At 36.6% G+C, this 23,624-nt stretch overlaps 1 protein-coding gene across 8 annotated transcripts in view; it reads right to left on the bottom strand.

Annotated features, from left to right (window-relative positions):
• DNM1L (dynamin 1 like) overlaps positions 1–23,624 on the bottom strand; it is a 55,156-nt gene that overhangs the window by 21,368 nt on the left and 10,164 nt on the right. For 4 of the 8 annotated variants that reach the window (XM_046010957.1, XM_046010958.1, XM_046010961.1 and 1 more), the window contains exons 2-6: positions 9,124–9,271; positions 5,808–5,846; positions 4,344–4,390; positions 3,873–3,944; positions 1,212–1,298 (exon numbers count right to left, since the gene is read on the bottom strand). In XM_046010957.1, the coding sequence (XP_045866913.1) occupies positions 1,212–1,298; positions 3,873–3,944; positions 4,344–4,390; positions 5,808–5,846; positions 9,124–9,271 (393 nt within the window). The remainder of the gene's footprint in view (positions 1–1,211; positions 1,299–3,872; positions 3,945–4,343; positions 4,391–5,807; positions 5,847–9,123; positions 9,272–23,624) is intronic. The other 4 variants (XM_046010959.1, XM_046010960.1, XM_046010963.1 and 1 more) reach the window with 1 other exon arrangement.

Here is a 23,624-nt window from a genome sequence, read left to right as displayed (position 1 = left end):
TATAGAAAAAATTAAGCAGAACAAGAAGCTAGGGAATGATTAGAGAAGATTATACTTTTAAATAAATAGGATTATGCTTTTAAATAAAGAGGGAAGAAGTCACTCAGATAATGACATTCAAGAGAATGAACAGACAGGGGGAACCTGCTTCTCCCTCTGCTTGTGTTTGTTTTCTGACAAATAAATATTTTTTAAAAATAAAATAATTTTAAAAAAGAGAATGAGCAGGAACTGAAGCCAGTAAGGGAGAGGTACACACAGATATCTGGGGGAAGAATATTCCAGCAGAATGAACAGTAAGGGCTGAAAACTAGAGCAGAAGGAGTCAGAAGAACACGGATACTTTCACTTTTAAGAACTTAAGCTTTTACTATGAATGAAATGAAAAACCATTGGCGAGATTTTGAGCAAAGGAATGACACAACCTAATTTTCACCTTAATAGCATCATTCTGGCTGCTTACTTCACAGATTATGAGGAAGACCTATTAGGAGGTTATTGCAGTCATCAAGCTGACAGGGTAATGGCTAGATAGGATGGTAGCTATAAATTTGTAAGATATAGTGGAGTTCTGTATATATTTTAAATATAAGAAGAGCCGAAAGAAGGATCTTCTGAGAAAGCAGGGTGTGGAATAAAAAGTGTCAAGGATGACTACAAACTTTCTGGCTAAGCAACTAATAGGAAAGACTTGTCAATTATTGAAGTAGGGGAGACTACAGAATGATGGAGTAAGGTTGAGGGACAGGTCAGCAATTTAGGATAAGTCACATCAGTTTGAAATGCCTACTAGACACTTTGGCGTACATGTCAAATAGACAGTTGGATATATGAGTCTGGAGATGTTTACATACTGTCAGCAAACAGACACTCATGTATTTAAAGCCATAGCTTGGATGAAATCATCAAGAGGGGTTAAGGGTACCCAAGTGACAAGAGGTCTAAAAACAGCTGAGGCACTCACTCTGGAGACAATGGGAGGAAAGAAACCAGCAAAAGATAGAGAAGGAATAGCCAGTGAGACTGGAGAGAAACCTGGTATCCTAGAAGCCAAGTAAAGAAAGTGTTTCAAGGAGAAGGGAATGGAGCTAATAGACCAAGTTGACTGGGGAAAAAAGAAAGCTGACTATTCTCATATGAGGTCAAGCGAAAACCACCACAACTGAAAACAAACATGACCAAATCCACAAGGAGTAACAACTAATCTTTACCTTGGTCATTCCTGGCAAATCCACAAGTGTCAGATTGACAACATTGGGTGAAAAAATCTTAAGATGAATTGGCTCAGGGCTTACTCCCTAAAAATAAGTTTTAAAATACCATGTTAAAATCACATTAAAATTTCAGTGAAATATAAATGCTAAAGTACACCACATTTCAAGTAGACAGACACTAGAAGTTTTTACATATAAATTAAACCATAAACATTTCAGTAACCAAAACCTGATGAAACACATGGCAAGTAAGATAGACAGCCGCATAGCAGGTGATAATTTTATCCAATCCTATACATTAATATACAAGATTTATTTCCCCTGCATTACTTCACATGCTTTTCTCTTGATTCTAAATAGACACAACTTCTTAAATATGTTTAATAGACTTAGTGCTGAACAAAAAGAAAACTGTATCACTATCCAAATTTCCGAGGTTCTGGAGTAGACAGTGAGGCATGGGATAACAAGTTATCTAAATCAACTTGGCTCCTAATCTTTGAATATGAAGTAGCAAAAGTGTATATTTTAAGAGATTCCCTGGAAAATTTATCCGTATCTTCAGATCTCTGAATTCAAGTAGAGAGAATCTGGATAGTGAGAGATACCTCTATTTTCTCTCCAGACTGAGATTATCCAGATCGCCTTCTCTTCATCAATGGCCCTCTACAAGTTTTAAAGCTAAGCCAGCTATATATAAAAAGGCACAAAGAAAATGTACATAACTTCTCTTTGCACGTGCCCTGCCCTTCTTTATCCTTGAAAACGTCCTCTCATCTTACCTGCACCTTGTATCTTCTTTCATAACCCAATGAAAATTCTAATTTCCCAGAAGGCTTTTTTGGAACATCTTTTACTCTGAGTTCTATTAGATTACTCCCAACTACTTTTCTATTTCAAATACACCAATGTTCCAAAGTCATATGCTGATACTCAGGATACCTACTCAGGTGGTGTACTTCTCAGGTATTCCCTTTCATGTCCAATACAAAGCTTTGCTCAAATGCCTTTAAAATTCCAATCTCACAGATATTTTAAATCCTTCAGGGCTTTATGTTAGGCATAGGAATTCATTTAGATATTTATACATATAAAATTACTTACATAAGATCAAAGTATCATTTACTTCATTACAAACATGACTTAGGAAAGGACTTTTCACAGATTTGGGGGTAGGGGACTTCTCATCCTTTGGACACTGTGGGTAAGAAAACCTGCTAGGTAAGTATATCACATCCCCACCATAAATTAAACATCTAATTGGTATATAGACTCAATCCTTCATGACATTCAGTTTAGTGTAACTAAAACTTTCCTTTCTGAAAGGAAAGTAGTGGATGTAGTCACATTCACTCTAAATTCTAGCCCTATGTAAAATTTCTATTTTAGTATATGTGCTGCCAAAGCGAGCACTATAAAATTCCTAAATTCAGTAAATCCATGGGAATGCAGGAAAGAATTCAGACTGGTATTATGATTAACAACATCCCCAGAGTCAAAATTATCCCCGATACAATTACAGGACTAAGGACAAGCTAATCTAGTCCCTTACCACTTTTTCTGCTTCTTCTATACAACATATTACTAGAAATTCAAGAAAGTAGGGTGGCAGCAGCAGCAGCAACTCAAAGGTTAACCACCAGTTTAATAATGAATAAAGCTTAGTTGGTCAGAGAGATAAAGAATCCTAAATTCTTTAGGCATAAAGAACTGATATGGCTCCCAAAATGCCCTGTCTCTCCCACAGCATCTGGGAGAGAAAAGGGCTCAATGAATATTTGTTGAATATTAATACTGGGCTAGGGCCCACTTGTGGGATTAAATGGCCTCTGGGTAATACAAGAATGGAGGTTTTAAAAAATTTTTTAAGGAAGGGAACAGAGAGAAAGTTAGCAAGAATAAACAAGGAGAGAAAACAGGCATTTATAGGAAGCAGTGATAGTGCCTGGTGTCAAGATTAATAGCATATTGGATACCTAATCTAGTTTAAATTCTCACAGTATTAGAAAACAGGAAAACAATTCAGTAGCTAATGTTAGTTTTTAATTTCACTGGAAAAACCTCTCTCCTTGCTTTCCTAAGTGAATCTAGCCTTATTCAGGTAAGAAAGTGAGCTCTTCAAAATCTCAGAAGTTACATAATCCCTCTTGAGTTAGACAGTCTATCAGAAGAAGATAACTTATTGTAGCAGTATTAAATAGAAAAATTATACAAGTGGTATGTACATCATAAGATCAAGAATAAACATCTAAATGAAATATAGTATATATAAGCTCTAAGAAACAAATGGGATTTAAAATAAGGTTTTTATATATTTGTGAAAACCTCCATTAGTTTCAAATACCAGGACTATGAATTTACAATGCCCATCACACACTATAGACAGAATACTCTCAATGAGGGGCACCTGGGTGGCTTAGTCATTAAGCATCTGCCTTCAGCTCAGGTCATGATCCCAGGGTCCTGGGATCGAGCCCCACATCAGGCTCCCTGCTCAGCGGGTGGAAGGCTGTTTTTCCCTCTCCCACTCCCCCTGCTTATATTCCCTCTCTCGCTGTATCTCTGTCAAATAAATAAATAAAATCTAAAAAAAAAAAAGAAGAATCTCAATGATATATTTACTGACATTTATATGTTCCAGCTCTAAAAGATGCCTACCTTATTATTTCCTGAAATCCTTTCTGTTTCATTTTCAATTTCTTGTCGAATTTCATCAAAATCCGTGTAAAGCTAGAAATTATTGAAACAAAAAGCACAACACTCATAGCAAGATCAACAGTTTTTAAGTAAGGGGTTAATAAATTTCAAAGAAGTCTATGAGTCTGCTTCACAGAATTAGTAAATTCTAACATAAACACGTATTTTCTGAGCCAAGGAGTTTTATGAGTTTTTCAAAGCTGCCTGATGCCACAACAGTTAATTTCCAAATTACAATAAAGCTCAACTTAATATGTTTTCCAAATAAACTGCTATGGTTAGAAAATGTTACTAAGGGAAGATTTACTTTACAAGGAACAGTGGCTTCAAGGTAATATACCACACTACCAATGGTAAGAAACTAAATTACCAAGTACTTGTAAATTTTTCAAAAATGTTATTTCTTCATAATATTCTTGTGTGATCAATTACCTTATTTTTGGTGTGAAGAAATTTACCCCATTCTTCTGCTTCAACCCCTGAAAAAGAAAAACTCCATTTATTGGAAACTATGGAATTACCTTTTTATCTCAGGAGTTCAAGAAGGCAACATAGTTATCACTTGTTTCTATTTTGCCACTGACAAGCAGTATTTTAAGATCTACCAAATTGTACTTTCATATTTTAAGAACTGTATCCTGTATTTCAAGAAGTGACTATTTTCAGTTACTCACAGGTCTTCCTTTTGAAATCTAGACTCTACAAATAAAATTGTTCACTTCATATTTTGTATGTAACTTTATCATAGCAAAAGTATATGCTTGTTTTTAAGTATCTTATACATAAGCAGTTAATATAATGAAAGTAACTCAAGCAAATGGCTAAAGGAAGAAAAACTAAATCCTACTGAGTAATGCGAAAAGCACACATAATAGGTTTACACACATAAGGTAAAAGTTTGCAATATGTGAATGAAATGACTATTAAATCCATTTTTTTTTTTTTAATTTGGTTTCCTACTGGCTACCTAGAAGTCACAACTTGGTGTTCCTTTAAAGAGCTCCGTCAGTAGTACATTCTGTGATTCATATGCATTTTCAAGGTGAATGTTCCCCCCTTGGAAGTGAACGTTAGAAAGAAATGAAATGAGTGTGTGTTGGGGAGGGGAGTGGGACAGACAGATTCTAGCACCACTATTGTACAGAGATGCTACTCTCCATGAAGTTTTCCAGTAACAGGTCTGTTCTTCCTGCACTTGCTGAAAAAAAGGAAAATATATTCATTGTAGGCACTGTTTCAAGTGGTCTAAATCTTGGTGAGCAAGTTTTATTCTGGTTTTCTCAGAGAAACTAGATGTGTTTAATTCTACAAAGCTAACCTAACTGCCTTCCCTAAGCACAGCTATTTTGCTTTCACCAAATTTAGAGTTTTAAATGTCTTAATGAGTTTATGAATAATGCATATCAGCCACTGAAATCAAAATAAAAATGACTAAAAGATTTTCAAATAAATATTGAAGAAAAACGTATTTAATTCTTTGGTGGAAATAAGGCAAATAAAACGGGATCCTTTTTGCAAGTAAAATGCTCACCTACTTGAAGCTTAGTACCTTCTTCCAAGAAGTCTCATTGGAGGACAGGAGTAATCTAGGTGAACAGAACTCACAGAGGCAAGTACTACATACCAAAGGGGTGTTTTTAATTTACCTTATCATATACAAGAGGCCTGGCTTAACAAGCATGTTTTTAAAAATAAAAATAAAATAAATTACATTCACCACCAAAAAAAGCCTGTATTCCGATGCAATGCCAAGAGGTAACAAGAACCACCTGCAATCAATGTGGATAGGCAAATAAAAATGGAAGAAAAATAATGCACACAGCCTGTAAGAGTACATAAGCACACATGCAGGCATACTAGAAAAAGAAGGGCCAAAAACAAATGGATAAAGGAAACCTTTAGAAAGGTGTCTTGAGTTTTTCCATGTAGCAGGGTCTGTAGTTAAAGAGAAACAGCACAGAATGAGAAGTTTAGTGCTTATCCCTAATATTTTAAATCTTTTTAAAAAATCAAATGTGCAGAAACCTGAACACATTTCAAATGCACAGAGCATTCAATTATTCAAACTTTACAACTGTAATTCCATTACAATTAATTATAACTAAAGGGATGTAGAGATTTTAATTAATATAAATGAAGCATACTATGTGTCATAACTTATTGTTATTTTCCATTACAACTAATTGTGTTACCTCTGGTTTCTAGTTCTAACACAACTGGATTAAAATTAATTCACTCTTCAAAAATTTGCCTTAAATATTTGATATATTTGTTATCTGTGACTATGAGAGAAGATAAATGGCCTGGTACAAAAAAATCTACAAAGCATACCCAACGCATCTTTCAATACCTCGAAAGTAAATATATACAAGTATTTACCCTATTCACAAAGATTGAGCTATGTAAGGGATTATTATGTTCTTTGAAATATATACTGAATTTAAAAGAACACAAACAATTTTGGTCTTTAATCAGCATGCTACTTCTGGATTTTGCCTAAAAAGAAATCTGAGGAGAGCTTGATTTATTTCTTAAAATATATGAAAGATAATCATGAAGTTCAAAGTTCAAACTAAACCACCATCTTACTCTAAAACAGCATGAATATGTTTTTGGTAAGGTTTTTTTCAGAAAATTCTTTTACATTGGCAAAAGGGGGTGCAAGCCAAGAAATTCTATACATTGACACCTCAATTATCCTATCTGGTTGGCAGAATGAAGGACTCAACATAGAATAAAATTTCCTGTTAACTAAATTATGCCTATTAAACATTAAAATACTTTATTTTAGTCAGTTTTGATGGACCTGTATCTAAAATGGATTATACTACTCCATGTCATCCTAAAACACACTGCTCTTAAATGAACCTATTATTGATAACGTGGGCCTCTCTTATATAACAAAGCCCTCTGAGGCTATAAATCTCTATACAAAATGGTTAGAGACTAATTTTTTCTTTTTTGAATTTTCTGTCTGGTTATGTTTTCCTCCCTTTCTCCTCTCTGGTTGTCAGACTGGAGGAAGTTCATATTCTTGTGGCTAACTAATTGTTTATCTGCTTCATTGTTTCTGATTTGCTCTGGGTTACAATGATTTATGACAAGGTAGACTGTTCATCCTAAGGATAAAGAGGCTCTGGGGAGACACTAAGGAACTATGCTAGTTATTAATAGGACATATGAAATTTAATACTCAAAACTTATTTAATCTATTTTGTGTTCTGGGTAGCTGAGTTGTCATTTTAAGTGAGGTTTCACATTTTATATAAATATAAGCACTAAGCTTTGAAAAAATATATATATATAGGTTAAGATATGCAGATTTGCTGACCACCACCAAGAAGAGACACATCAACAAAATACAGTGAACATACAAGCAGAGATACTGAGGAACTAACACTTCTGTAGCTGAAATGTACACCCTTTTCTCAAAACACTGCCCAGCTCTGCAAACAGTTTCTGAGAGGCAGGATATCTATCATCTGCCCTTTTCATGGTGACTGCAAAAAATAAAAAGTTAAAAGAAAGAGACCTAATTAATGCCATATGGTTCCTTAAAGTCTTAGTTTAAGGTATTTGGTTGATTTGAAGACATAACTTAGTGGGAATGAAATTTTAAGCGTTATTCTATATATATGAAGCTGAACCATAGGTTACTCCAAAATGACTAAGTTCAAGGCTCTGAATTTCATTAATACAGAAATATTACAGAAATGCAAAGTGATGAATAATATATCAAGATACTACCTAATATAATTAAGAGGCTCTTACATATCCTCTGGCAATTTATCCAAAAATATTACTTGTTAACACCTACAACTTCATTAACCTGCTTCAGTGATTAACTTTCTATATCACAATAGGGTTTTTTTTTAACTTCCTTAAAAAAAAAAGCAGGCTATCACCACCAATGCTCCTATAATAATGGAAAAATAAAATACAAATTAAAGTAACTTCAATTTCATCAATACTATCATCCCTTCTTAGATCAGAATCTAAGAAATAGAATGAAAGTGCACTGAAAACAGATCTCTGCAGAAAAGTAACAAACATGGTACACTGCTGCAAATGTATTCATTAGAGCATTTTATAATTTTATAAATATGACAGAAAGAGCTAAACACTGAAGAAGATAAAATATATTATTTGCATCAAACATTCCAATCTCAATATAAATAGGATATATACTTAATAAGCAATTTAGTACCTATTTATAGACCTAGCATCTCTCAAAATATTTTCAGTTTAACCAAAGAAGGACTGCAATAAAGGACAGTGTATATTTTCTAATCTTAATATTCCACATTTACTATTGCAGGAATGGGTGGATCTGAAAAATCAGAAGAGTATGTGCTATGCAGGCAAGCCTTGGCAAGAGAAAGATAGCAAAAAAAAATAAAAATAAAATAATCAAAACTCTTTCTAAAAATAGTATTTTAGGGGCGCCTGGGTGGCTCAGTGGGTTAAGCCGCTGCCTTCGGCTCAGGTCATGATCTCAGGGTCCTCGGATCGAGTCCCGCATCGGGCTCTCTGCTCAGCAGGGAGCCTGCTTCCCTCTCTCTCTCTCTCTCTCTCTCTCTGCCTGCCTCTCTGCCAACTTGTGATCTCTCTCTGCCAAATAAATAAATAAAATCTTTAAAAAAATAAAAATAAAATAAAATAAAAATAATATTTTATTAGCTAAAAGGGAAAAGATTCAAAATTAGCAAGTACATGGTAAGACCAGAAAAGGAAAGGTGAGATAACACTGCTGTACTGAAAAAGCAAAGTCATTTTAATTGTATTTAAAAATCTTTGAACTAAAACCTAGATTAAGTTTCTAAATCAAAGTTAAAAAATAAAAACATTGTTTTAAACACTAGGGGAAAAAAGTTATTAAAACACTCCAAAAGACACAAAAACTTTTTCTTTAAAATAACTGATTCCTATTTACTCAGTACCTCACTATATCCTCCCTAAGCATTAATGACAGCTTAGTAATAAGGGGAATTACCGAAAAGGTACTATTCCAAATAAATCTACTCACGGTCCTCAAAAAAACAAAACTTACTCTTTTTTCACAAGAGAAATGATGCATTCTACTTCTCTTCACAGGACTCCTGCTTTTGTTATAGCCACTGATTTGTCTAATCAATTCATGTATTTTTAAGCAAATTGTTCAAGCAAAAATGAAGACTTTTTAAACAATTTTTATTTCAATTCTGAAATTTACCATTTTCTTCTCCCGTTGTTTTTCGCTTATCTTCAGGTGAAACATGAACTAGTTGCAGAATGAGAGGTCTCCGGGTGACAATACCAGTGCCTCTGGGAAGCAGGTCCCTCCCCACCAGGCTTTCTAGCACGGAGCTCTTTCCACTGCTCTGAAAACAAAATACACAAGAGCAAAATTAGTTTCTCCACAGAGAGTGTTGGGGGGTGGCGGAGCAGTCAGAGGGAGAGGGAGAAGCAGGTTTCCCCCTAAGCAGAGAGCCCAACACAAAGCTCAATCCCAGGACACTGGGATCATGACCCAAGCCAAGGCAGATGCTTAACCAACTGAGCCACCGAGGTGCCCCCCTACAGATTTTTTTTTAATAACTCAATAAAACTATACTAACAAAACACCATACAAAGAAATTAAAGGAAAAATTATTGCAAAAATGTTTAAATAAAAATAAAGTTTAGTTATATTTTCTATTATATGAGCTTTATTTCTTTATAATTAAAAAAAGAGAATATTAAAATTCCACTCTCAGGGCACCGGGGTGGCTCAAGTCATGATCCCAGGGCTCTGGGATGAAGCCACACATCCGGCTCACTGCTCAGCGGGAAGCCTGCTTCTCCCTCTCCCGCTCCCCCTGCTTGTATTCCCTCTCCCGCTATTTCTCTGTCAAATAAATAAAATCTTTAAAAATAAATAAAGTCCCACTCCCCCCCCTCCAAAATTTAAAAAATACAGTTCCACTCTCCTGTAATTTTCCCACCTTTTTCGATACTCTCCCAACCAGGTTTTCAAAACGTGTATAATATTGGTATGTAACATTATGCCTATGAGAACATATTACTTTAAATGGGGTAGTTCTATAGCCTGCTTTTATTTTTTTTTAAGTTTTTTTTTTCTTTTCAGCGTAACAGTTTTCATTGTTTTTGTACCACACCCAGTGCTCCATGCAACACGTGCCCTCCCTAATATCCACCACTTTGTTCCCCCAACTTCCCACCCCCCTGCCCCTTCAAGACCCTCAGGTTGTTTTTCAGAGTCCAGAGTCTCTCATGGTTCAACTCCCCTTCCAATTTTCCTCAACTCCCTTCTCCTCTCCATCTCCCCTTGTCCTCCATGTTATTTGTTATGCTCCACAAATAAGTGAAACCGTATGATAATTGACTCTCTGCTTGACTTATTTCACTCAGCATAATCTCTTCCAGTCCTGTCCATGTTGCTACAAAACTTGGGTATTCATCCTTTGTGATAGAGGCATAATACTCCATAGTGTATATGGACCACATCTTCCTTATCCATTCATCCGTTGAAGGGTATCTTGGTTCTTTCCACATTTGGCGACAGTGGCCATTGCTGTTATAAACATTGGGGTACAAATGGCTCTTCTTTTCACTCCATCTGTATCTTTGGGGTAAATACCCAGTAGTGCAATTGCAGGGTCATAGGGAAGCTCTATTTTTAATTTCTTGAGGAATCTCCAAAGTGGCTTTATTCCCACCAACAGTGGGAATTCCAACTTGCATTCCCACCAACGTGGAAGAGGGTTCCCCTTTCTCCACATCCTCTCCAACACAGGTTGTTTCCTGTCTTGCTAATTTTGGCCATTCTAACTGGTGTCAGGTGGTATCTCAACGTGATTTTAATTTGAATCTCCCTGATGGCTAGTGATGATGAACATTTTTTCATGTGTCTGATAGCCATTTGTATGTCTTCATTGGAGAAGTGTCTGTTCATATCTTCTGCCCATTTTTTGACATGATTATCTGTTTTGTGTGTGTTGAGTTTGAGGAGTTCTTTATAGATCCTGGATATCAACCTTTTGTCTGTACTGTCATTTGCAAATATCTTCTCCCATTCCATTTGTTTTGTTGACTGTTTCCTTTGCTGTGCAGAAGCTTTTGATCTTGATGAAGTCCCAAAAGTTCATTTTCGCTTTTGTTTCCTTTGTCTTTGGAGATATATCTTCAAAGAAGTTGCTGTGGCTGATATCGAAGAGGTTACTGCCTATGTTCTCCTCTAGGATTCTGATGGATTCCTGTCTCACATTGAGGTGTTTCATCCATTTCGAGTTTATCTTTGTGTACGGTGTAAGAGAATGGTCGAGTTTCATTCTTCTACATATAGCTGTCCAGTTTTCCCAGCACCATTTATTGAAGAGACTTTTTTCCACTGTATATTTCTTCCTGTTTTGTCGAAGATTATTTGACCATAGAGTTGAGGGTCCATATCTGGGCTCTCTACTCTGTTCCACTGGTCTATGTGTCTATTTTTATGCCAGTACCACGCTGTCTTGGTGATCACAGCTTTGTAGTAAAGCTTGAAATCAGGTAACGTGATGCCGCCAGTTTTATTTTTGTTTTTCAACATTTCTTTAGCAATTCGGGGTCTCTTCTGATTCCATACAAATTTTAGGATTATTTGCTCCAGCTCTTTGAAAAATACTGGTGGAATTTTGATCGGAATGGAATTTTGATCGGAATGGCATTATAGATTGCCCTAGGCAGTATAGACATTTTAACAATCTTTATTCTTCCGATCCAAGAGCATGGAATGGTCTTCCATCTTTTTGTGTCTTCTTCAATTTCTTTGTTCTGTAGTTCCTCGAGTACAGGTCCTTTACCTCTTTGGTTAGGTTTATTCCCAGGTATCTTATGGTTCTTGGTGCAATAGTAAATGGAATCGATTCTCTAATTTCCCTTTCTGTATTTTCATTGTTAGTGTACTGATTCCTGTACATTAACTTTGTATCCTGCCACATTACTGAATTGCTCTATGAGTTCTAGTAGTTTGGGGGTGGAGTCTTTTGGGTTTTCCATATAAAGAATCATGTCATCTGCAAAGAGAGAGAGTTTGGCTTCTTCATTGCCAATTTGGATACCTTTTATTTCTCTTTGTTGTTTGACTGCTGTTGCTAGGAATTCTAATACTATGTTGAACAAGAGTGGTGAGAGTGGGCATCCTTTTGTTCCTGATCTCAATGGGAAGGCTGCAAGCTTTTTCCCATTGAGGATGATATTTGCTGTGGGTCTTTCATAGATAGATTTTATGAAGTTCAGGAATGTTCCCTCTATCCCTATACTTTGAAGCGTTTTAATCAGGAACAGATGCTGGATTTTGTCAAATGCTTTTCTGCATCAATTGAGAGGACCATGTGATTTTTCTCTCTTATTGATTTGTTTTATCACATTGATTAATTTGCGAATGTTGAACCATCCTTGTAACCCAGGGATGAATCCCACCTCCTGCTTTTATTTTTAATGTAGCAATCATGGATAATATTCCATATCAATATACTAATTTCTGTGTTTAAAAGTTAAGTAGTATTCTACTGTTTGTAAAGCTAACCATTGACTTGGACATTTAAGTGTTTTTTGCTATTAACAACGCTGCAGTGCACATGCTTTAGACATAGAACCTTACTCACATATTACCTTATCAGTTTTATGCATTAAATGAAATGGCTGTGATTAAAGAGCACAGAGATTTTAAGTATTCACATACTGTCAGACTGCACACAAGATGGCAGGAACCAAGCTATACTTTCCATGCAATTTGCTGCACTCCCAACAGCACAGGGAATTGTCACTTTTCTTAACCTTTGCTGCTTTGATAGATGAACAATGACAACTCATTTAAATTTACATTCCTTTATTACTAAAGTCAAGGATCATTTTGTTTAAAGGCCTTCTGTATTTTTCAGTGATTGTTCAAATGCTGGCATTTTCTGTTTCTTATTAGTTTTATAAAACTGTTTATCCATGTGTTTCATTTTTTGTTTTGAATATTTCCCCTTTTTATTTTGAAAATTTCGAAGCCACAAGAGTTCTGAGAACAGTGAATGTTCATGTCTTAACAAAGATGCACCAATTAATTTTTGACACGTGCTTTAAGTCTGTTATGTCTATTATACACACCCATTTCTTTTTCTTCTGTTCTCTTTGAGAATTATATATATATATATATGTGTGTGTGTGTGTGTGTATGTATGTATGTATGTGTGTGTATATATATATATCTATCTCATGGCACTTCATTCCTAAATATTGTAGCATATCTATCCCTAAGAACATTCAAAAGGGCATTCTTCTATATAATCATATCCAATGATGACACTCAGGAAACTTAACATAGATACAATACTAAAGAACAAATTAACAAATAATGCATAAAAGCCTAATCTATACATCTTAAATGTTTATAATTTTAATTTTATATGCAATATTTTCTGTACAGAGTATTTTTTCTGTGCTATACTTCTCCTTAGGCAAAACTAATACAACTTTTACTTTCACATTTTCTACAAGAACAAAAATCCTAAATTCATCTATTGTATCAGAAAGAATCTACAGAAAGCAGATGGTCCACTCAAGTTAGTTAATTTAAGGAGAATTTATTTATAAGCAGACTCTTTACAAAGCTGAGGATAAGACTCATAGAAATCACAAAGGATAGTACAATAACCCAGGCAAGTTCTCACCACCTATACAGGCCCTGAAGAAAAGACTAGGACTTTGAGAAGAGGGAGGGTCAACCCAAGGCATCTTATGGAGAATGAGCTACAGGAATAAATATTTTAATCTCCTCTTTTCTCCTTTTCCTGCCAGGGCTCCTCATTTCCAAATCCTATCAGATGCCAGAGGACATAGGGGCTCACTCATGTTGTCCAGAAAAGTCCCCTCTGATAAAGAAAAGGAATGTTGAGTGGAATGGTCAAATTGAAGATTATGCCAAGTTTTAGTGTCTCGGTTTATGCATCTCATTAAGAACAATGGGATGGGGCGCCTGGGTGGCTTGGTGGTTAAGCCTCTTCCTTCAGCTCAGGTCATGGTCTCAGGATCCTGGGATAGAGCCCTGCATTGGGTGGGGAGGGGGGCGCGGGGGGGGGCTCTGCTCAGCGGGGAGTCTGCTTCCCCCTCTCTATCTGCCTGCTTGTAATCTCTGTCGAATAAATAAAATCTTTTAAAAAAAAGAAAAAGAAAAAGAAAAATGGGATGATTTCTATCTTTTCTAAAAAATTTTATTTTTTTTAAAGATTTTTATTTATTTATTTGACAGACAGAGACCACAAGTAGGCAGAGAGGCAGGCAGAGAGAGAGAAGGAAGCAGGCTCCCCGCTGAGCAGAGAGCCCAATGCGGGGCTCAAACCCAGGACCCTGGGATCATGACCTGAGCTGAAGGCAGAGGCTTTAGCCCACTGAGCCACCCAGGCGCCCCTTTTCTAAAAAAATTTAAACATGGAAATTTCCTGTTCTTTATGCGTTTGATAAAACCTGTCCATAAAAAAAAGAAACAATCTAACTCCCTGAATTTTCAAATTTACAGGCATACTGCTTATAATATTCTCAGAAACTGTTCATTTTCCTTACTTCTAATATTTTTGTCTTTATGTTGTTTCTTCTGACCAAATTTTCAGTTGATTGTTAAACTGATTTACTGGTCAAATCTTTTACTGGTTTCATTTTGTAGTTATTTTTCTAATACTGTTAATTTCTACTTCTTCCCTTCTTCCCTCCCCTGAAAAAGAGGGGTTATCTTTTCCTCTTTTTAAAAACTCCTGGAGTTAAACATTTAGCTTATTTCTCTATCTCAGCTACCAACACCTGCCCTACCCATCCCATACACAAATATACATTTCTCAAACTAAGTTGTCTCTTTTCCTCTATACCAACAATCATGGTTCTTAAGGACAAAGTTCATGACAGAAGTAGAATAATACACAATTACTCATTTGCTTTTATTTCACATTGCAGAGTCTCCAAATACTACCAATGGTACCAACAATCAGATAACTGAAAATAACTTTTTAAATATTTTGTATTTAATCCCTCCATTCTCTTTCCGACCTCTCTGTAGACCATACTTTCCCCTTTTTTAGCCATCATTTGATTCTGCAAGTGTCATGATAATATCAGTCCTTATATTAATGCCTCTCTAGTCATTTTGATTCTCCAAAGCTTGTTCTCAGTAGGTTCCTCAGGAGGGCTAATGGAAGCAATATTCTTCAAATTCTAACACATATGGAACACTTTGGGACTTTTATACCTGAAAATCAGCTTGATTATATATAAAAATCTTGGGTTTCTACACTCTTGAATATCTTAGATATAAAATTTTCACAATAAATTGTGTCTTCTCTCATAAGTCTTATGTTTTCTCTCATGAATGGTTATTTTTGAAAGGTATGACAAAAATCTGATTTTCCTTCTAAGAGACTTTGTGAATTCCTGCCTACATGTTTGAGGGCTTATTTTTCCTTTAAAGTCCAATAATTTACTAGACTATGTTATATCTCAAGGTTGGTCTTTCCGTGTCAGTGTTCTCAGGTATGTGTTCTGCTTTTTCAAAACGGAATTCCAAATCTGTTTTTAATTCAGTTTAATTTTTATTATCTGTTCCCTTACTAGCTTTATTGGCCGGGCAGGTGGGGGGTGCAGGGGAGTGAGGAAACGGTGCTCCCATTATACGTATGTTGGATCTTCTCTGCCTGTTTTCAATATGTTAGCTTCTGTCAAATTCGTTTTACAACTATTTCTTACCCTTATTTTTAATGTTTTTCCTTTTCATCTTTCTCTCTCAAGGTACTGTCCATAATGTTTATTTGTTCTTGTACTCCTTCCATTCCCTTCATTTTTAAAATAAATATTCTTTCATTTCTAATATTTTACTAAGTTCTATCACCTACTTTTAATTTTTTGCTCACGCAAACTTTTTTTTTTTTTTTTTGGTAATGCCTTGTTGAGATTATGTCTTTCTTGTCTTGCCTTTTGTCTTAATATCTAATTGTTTCATCTGCTTTATGGATATGTCCTTCTGGTGTGCTTTCTCGTCTACAGGGTTGCTATTCTGAGTCTCATTCTTCTTTAAAAACTTTGTGAGACTTGACAACAATCATTTTCTAAACTTCAGAAAAAAGCTTGGCCTAGAATTGCTATTCTAACTTCACACTCGTAAAACTCCCTCATCTATACACAATGTGTTCAAAAATATAGCTGTTTTCTGATATCTTATCTCCACCACTTTTATCAGGATCTTCTCTTTCCTTTGCTGTATTCTTCAGGTGATGCTCAGTTATGTTCTCATTTCTTTTGCACTTTTGAGAATTGGTCATGGAAAGAAGCTTTGGTTGGTTAGTTTTCAAAGGTTCACAAAGATGCTCTAGTCCCTTAAGACTTGACCACAGACCTCTCTCACACACCCATTATCTGTGCGTGCAAAACCCCACCCAGTTTCAGCTGACATTCTTAAACTGGCCATCCAAGATTTCCAGTGATTGCTTTTTGTCTATTTTTTGACTCCCAGATTCATCTGATGTTCCACTGCTTCCCTCTTCTTCTTCCACACTCCACTGCTCCCCTCTTCTTTGTACATAGGTAGTAATACACAAGTCCTGGAGCTGTTTGTGGTTCATCCCCAACTTACTGGTATTGGAGGATTTACAAAGAAACATGGCAAACTCATTTTCTTGTAAATGTTGTAGGGGTACCTGGGTGGCACAGTTGCATGAGTGTTCAACTCTCACTTTCAGCTCTGGTCATGATCTCAGACTCCTGGATTAAGCCCCACATGTATAATGCTTAATATTATACATTTTTTTTTACATTATTCAGTCATGAAAAGAAATAAAGTACTGACACATGCTACAACATGGATGAACCTCAAAAACATTATGCTAAGTGAAAGAAGTCATCAGAAAAATATTTGATCCTGTTTATATGAAATGTCCAGAACAGGTAAGAAAGTAGACTAAGTGGCTACCAAGCACTGGGGATGGAGCGAAATGGGGAGGGACCTCTAATGGATACAAGGTTTCTTTTTAGAATGATGAAATACCTAAAACTAGATTATAGTGATGGTTGCACAACTCTACAGACACGCTAAAAGCCACTGATTATACAGTTCAAGTGGGTGAACTTTATGGTATATAAATAACATCTCAATAAAGCTGTGAAAAAAACAAAATAAAGGAGAAAAATTTCCAAATTAATTATAAAGTTTAAAAAGTACTAGAGAATATTAAAGTATACCTTCCTGACTCCCTAATACATAAAATGTAAAAACTAGAGGAAAAAAATTAGTAATTCATCTAGAGTAAAACTGAAATTTCTTTTACTCATACAAAAAAAAATTAAGAGGAAAATATTTGTGGTTCCTATAACTGACAAAGAACTAGTAAGCAAAATGCAAAAGCTTCTACAAATTAGTAAGAAAGAAGATGAATAAGTTAATAGAAAATAATGAGCTGAGATAGGAACAGAAATTCACAAAAACAGAACCACAAAAGGATGAGAGGAAAGTTAAGATGCTCAAACTTGTAAATCATCAGGGAGATATAATAAAACCTCAATTAAATACCATAAATTTAAAAAGTGACAATAAGCAAGAGTCCCATCCAAGATGGCAATTTAAGATGCTGAACTCACCTCCTCCACAGACACACCAAATCTACACCTAATTATACAGCACTTCTGCCTGAATAGCTTCTACACCACGAAACACAGAGAGGCCACACAGAAAATGACAAGAGAGACCATAAGGAAAGGAACCTCTACCCCCAACACTGTGAACTGCAGTATGGAGGAATAGTATGAAGGGGCACAGAGGAAAAACAAACAAACAAACAAAAATCTGTGGTTTAAAAAAGCAATTAGTAGGGGCACCTGGGTGCCTTTGTCAGTTAGGCAACTGTCTTTGGCTTGGGTCATGATCCTGGGGTCCTGGAGTCGAGCCCCAGAGGGCTCCCTGCTCAGTGGGGTACCTAATTCTCCCTTTCCTCCTTGCTCATTCTCTATCTCTTGATATCTCTCTCTCTCTCTCTCAAATAAAAACGGGTAAAATTCTTAAAAAAATTTTTTCAGTAAACTAGGAATAGAAAGAAATTTCCTTAACTTAATAAAAAATATCTACATTAAAGTCACAGCTAACATTATGTCTAGTGGTAAGAAATTTAAAAATTAATTACTTAAGAAATAATATTAGGGACGCCTGGGTGGCTCAGTGGATTAAGCCGCTGCCTTCAGCTCAGGTCATGATCTCAGGATCCTGGGATCAAGCCCCGCATCGGGCTCTCTGCTCCACGGGGAGCCTGCTTCCTCCTCTCTCTCTGCCTGCCTCTCTGCCTACTTGTGATCTCTCTGTCAAATAAATAAATAAAATCTTTAAAAAAAGAAAAAAAGAATATTAAAGCAATTAGTATATAAAAGATCCAGCCATACAACCACCAAATAGTGGGGGAACTGCTGGGACTCTCTCCAGATTGGAGGAGCAATCTGGCAAGTGCCACAGTTTACATCCACCTTTCACCTTGATAGTGCATTTCAGAACAGAGTTCCAGGTGCCAGAGCCAACCTACCACCTCACAGAGTACTGGGTCTCTAGCCCACATCAGCCATAGCCATCCCATCAAGACAGCACCAGTGTGGCACACACCAAAACACCGCTGGTCAGCACTCACTACAGCTCCAGTGTCGAGGTGACACAAGCACCAAGTACCCCAGAACACCACAGGCCCACATCACTTGAAAGAGCACACCCCTGGCACAGAGTACTCCAGGACTACCTGGCTCACACCTGCCTGGATCTAGCCACTCTACCAAGGGACCCCCTGCATGGAGCACCCCAGGAACCCCTGGTTCATGCTGCCTCAGTTCCAGCCACCCCACCAAGGAGTCCCCTGAATAGAGCACTCCAGATCCCCTGGCCTGCACTGCATCTTATCTGCAATCACCCTAACAGGGCACCCCCTGCACAGAGTGCTCCAGGACACCCTGGCCTACCAAGCCTTGGCTCTAGTCACCCTGCCAGGGCACCCCCTGCACTAAGTACCCCCAGACATACCAGCTTGTACCCACTTTAGCTTCAGCAATCCTGCCAGGGCGCCCTCTGTGTGGAGAACCCAAGGACCAGTTCATATCCACTTCAGCTTTAGCTGCCCTACCAGGGTGTCCTCTGTAGGGAAAGACCTGGGACCCCCAACCTTGCATCCACTTCATCAACTGTGCTGCCAGAGTACCCTCCAAGTGGAAGGCCCCTTGATCACCAGGCCCATGCCCAATTCCTTGTTGGCCATTCCACCAGGGAGGCCCCAGCACAGAGTGCCCCAGAGGCCCATTCTAGACACTGCTCCAGTCAGCCAAAGTCACCAAGCACACACAGTCTACACAGGTGATGATTATATCCAAAACCACACCTTCAAGTTTAGGAGAAGTAGCTGTGCCACCCAATTCATGGAAACAAATAATGAAAGTAAGCAAAATGGGAGACCAAAGAATATGCTCCAAACAAAACAGAACAGAACCTCAGGAAAAAACAACTAAATGAAACAGAGATAAGCAATATGCCTGATAAAGAGTTTAAAATAACAATCCTAGGGGCACCTGGGTGGCTCAGTTGTTCAGCAACTGTCTTCAGCTTGGGTCATGATCCGAGGGTCTTGGGATTGAGCCCCACATCAGGCTTCCTGCTCAGAGGGGAGCCTGCTTTTCTCTCTCCCACTCCCCATACTTGTGTTCCCTAACTCTGTCAAATAATAAATAATATTAATAATTAATAAAATAAAATCTTTAAAAGTAAAATAAAATAAAATGATCATAAAGACGTTCACCAGACTGCAGAGAAGAGAGGGAGAACTCAGTGAAACCTTCAATAAAGAGGTAGTAAATGCTAAAAAGATGTAATCAAATTTGAAGAATATATTAACTAAAATGGAAAATACACTAGAGAGATTCAACAGCACATAAGAGGATATGAAAGGCTGGATTAGAAGTCTGGAAAACAGGGTAATGGAAAGCATCCAAGCTGAAGAACAAAAAGAAAAAAAGAATTTTTCAAGATGAAAATTAGGCTAAGGGATCTCTTTGACAACATCAAGTGAATTAACATTCACATTACAGGGGTCCCAGAAGAGAAGAGGAAAAAGGGCAGAAAACAATATGAAGAAATAATAGCTAAAAACTTTCCTGACCAAGGGAAGGAAACAGACATCCAAGTTCAGGAAGCACAAAGAGCTGCAAACAAGATGAACCCAAGAGGCCCACACCAAGACAACATAATATAAATAGCAAAAGTTAGATAAAGAGAGAATTTAAAAAGCAGGAGAGGAAAAAAGTTATGTAGAAGGAAAACCTCACAAGGCTATCAGCTGATTTTTCAGGAGAAACTTTGCAGCCAGAAGAAAGTGGCATGATATATTCAAAGGGCTAATAGGAAAAAAAAATCTACAACCCAAAATACTATATCCAGCAAGATTATCATTCAGAACTGGAGAGATAAAAAAAGTTTCTCAAACAAAAATTAAAGAAGTTCATTGCCACTAAACCAGCCTTACAAAAAGTGAAAAGTGACTTCTATAAGTGCGGGGGGAGAAAAGCCATAATTAGAAATAAGAAAATTGGGGCACCTGCATGGCTCAGTGGGTTAAGCCGCTGCCTTCGGCTCAGGTCATGATCTCAGGGTCCTGGGATCGAGTCCCACATCGGGCTCTCTGCTCAGCAGGGAGCCTGCTTCCCTCTCACTCTCTCTGCCTGCCTCTCTGCCTACTTGTGATCTCTCTCTCTCTCTCTGTCAAATAAATAAATAAATAATTAAATCTTTAAAAAAAAAGGAAAGAAGAAAATTATGAAGAAAAAAAGATGTAAAATATAACAACATATATATAAAAATGGAGGGGGAACTAAAAAAGTTTTTTTTGAATGTGTTCAAATTTAAATGACACCAACTTAATACGGACTGCTATATATTTACGACCCTACATATGAATCTCATGGTAACTACAAACCTAAAAATAAAGAAAAAGAAAAGCATAACACTACAGAAAGTCATCAATAAAAAGGAAGAGAGAAAGAGAAAAGGAACAGAGAAGAACTACAAAAACAAACAAAAAACTATTAACAAAATGGCAAAAAGTACACACCTATCAATAATTATCTTAAATGTAAATACACTAAATGCTCTACCAAAAGACACAGGGCAGTGAAATGGATTTAAAAAAAAAAAAAAAAAAGACTCGTTTATACAATGCCTACAAGAAACTCACTTCAGACCTAAAGATACACTAAAAACTGAGATAAAGTATGGAATACAACAGGGGCACCTGGGTGGTTCAGTGAGTTAAAGCCTCTGCCTTTGGCTCTGGTCATGATCCTGGAATGCTGGGATCAAGCCCTGCATCAGGCCCTCTTCTCAGTGGGGAGCCTGCTTCTCCCTCTCTCTCTGCCTGCCTCTCTGCCTCTCTCCTAACTTTTTATTTACACATCTGACAGAGGTCAGATGTATAAATAAAATATTGAAAAAAAATATGGAATACAACATGCTATGCAAACAGAAATGAAAACAAATGCTGGAGTAGCAATACTTTTATCAGACAAAAATGGACTTTAAAACAAAGACTCTAACAAGAGCCAAAGAAGGGCATTACATAATGATAAACAGGTCAATCCCACAGGAGTATACAACAATTTTAAGTATCTACACACCCAAACTTTGAGCACCTAAATACATAAAGCAAAAAGACACAAAAGGAAACATAAATAGTAATACAATAATATAAAATTATGATTTTGTATTATTACCATTACAAAATTAGTAATACAATAATAGCAAAGGACTTTAAGACCTCACTTACATCAATGGACAAATCATCCAGGCAGAAATTCAATAAAGGAACAGTGTCTTTGTTCAGGGCTTGAACTCACAACTCTGAGATCAAGAACGTGAGCCAGCTGAGATCAAGACCTGAGCTGAGATCAAGAGTCGGACACTTAACCAACTGAGCCACCCAGGCACCCCAAAGAACAGTGTCTTTGAATGACATGTTAGACCAGATGGACTTAAATATATACAGAACATTCCATCCAAAAACAGAATACACAACCTTTTTGTTGATATCACATGTTAGGCTACAAAAACAAGTCTCAATAAGGTTAAGAAGACTGAAATCATATGCATCTTTTCTGACTACAAAAGTATAAAACTAAAAATGAATTACCAAAAAAAAAAAACAAAAAAACCTGGTAAAAACCACAAACAAATGGACGCTAAACAACATAGTAATAACCACCCAACTGGTCAATGAAGAAATCAAATAGGAAATCAAAACATACATGGAGACAAATGAGAACATAAACATAATAATCCAAATCTTTAATGCAGCAAAATACAATTCTTAAAGGAAAATTTACAGTGATACATACCTCACCAAGAAATGAGAAAAATCTCAAATAATCTTACATCTAAAATAACTAGAACAACAGAGCCCAGAGTGAACAGAAGAAAGGAAATAATAAAGAGCAGAACACAAATAAATGAAATAGACTGATAAAACAATACCTCCCCCCGCAAAAAAAAAAAATCAATGAAACCAAGAGCTAGTTCTCTGAAAATAAAACAAAATTGATAAGCTTTTAGCCAGAATCATCAAGAAAAAAAGAGGACATAAATAAAATCAGAAATGAAAGAACAACCAACACCACAGAAATACAAAAATTATGAGAATAATACCAAAAAAGAAAAAAAAATAATATGCCAGCAAACTGACAACCTAGAAGAAATGGATAAATTCCTAGAGACATACAATCCTCTAAAACTAAATCAGGAAGAAAAGAAAATCTGAACTAATCAATTACTCATAACAAAATTGAGCTGGTAAAAAAACAAAACCAAAAACTCCCAACAAATAAAAGCCCAACACTAGATGGCTTCACAGGTGAATTCTATTAAACATGTAAGGAAGAGTTAATACCTATTCTTCTCAAACTATTCAAAAAATAGAAAAGGAAGGAAAACTTCTAACTTCATTCTCTGAGGCCAGCATTACCCTGGTATCAAAACCAGATAAAACACTACAAAAAAAGAAAACTACAGGCCAGTATCTTTGATGAACATAGATGTAAAAATTCCCAATATTACCCAATTGAATCCAACAATACATTTAAAAAGTCATTCACGGGACACCTGGCTGGTTCAGTAGGTTAAGCATCTGCCTTCAGTTCAGGTCACCCCAAGGTCCTGGGATCCAGTCCCACATCAGGCTCCTTGCTCAATGAGAAGCCTGCTTCTCCTTCTGTCACTCTCCCTGCTTGTGCTCTCTCTCTCTCTCTCTGACAAATAAGAAATCCTGAAAAAAAAAAAAATCATTCACTACAATCAAGTGGGATTTATTCCTGAGATGCAAGGGTGGTTCAATACCCACATATCAATTACTGTGCTACATCACATCAACAAAACAAAGGGTGAGAACCATATGATCATTTTAACAGATGCAGAAAGAGCATTTAACAAAGTAAAAAAATCCATTCACTAGGGCGCTTGGGTGGCTCCGTTGGTTAAGCGACCAACTCTTGGTTTTGGCTCAGGTCATGATTTCAAGGTTGTGAGATCCAAGCTCAGTGGGGAGTCTGCCTGAGATTGTCTCTCTCCCTCTCCTTTCTGCCCTGCTGCTCCCGTCTCATACTCTCTAAAATAAATAAAACCTTTAAAAAAATCCATTAAACTGGGGCGCCTGGGTGGCTCAGTGGGTT

This window comes from Meles meles, chromosome 7, assembly GCF_922984935.1.
Source record: "Meles meles chromosome 7, mMelMel3.1 paternal haplotype, whole genome shotgun sequence".
Lineage (NCBI taxonomy): Eukaryota > Metazoa > Chordata > Mammalia > Carnivora > Mustelidae > Meles > Meles meles.
Note: the sequence above shows the minus strand (reverse complement) of the source record. Positions and strands in the feature narration are given on the sequence as shown.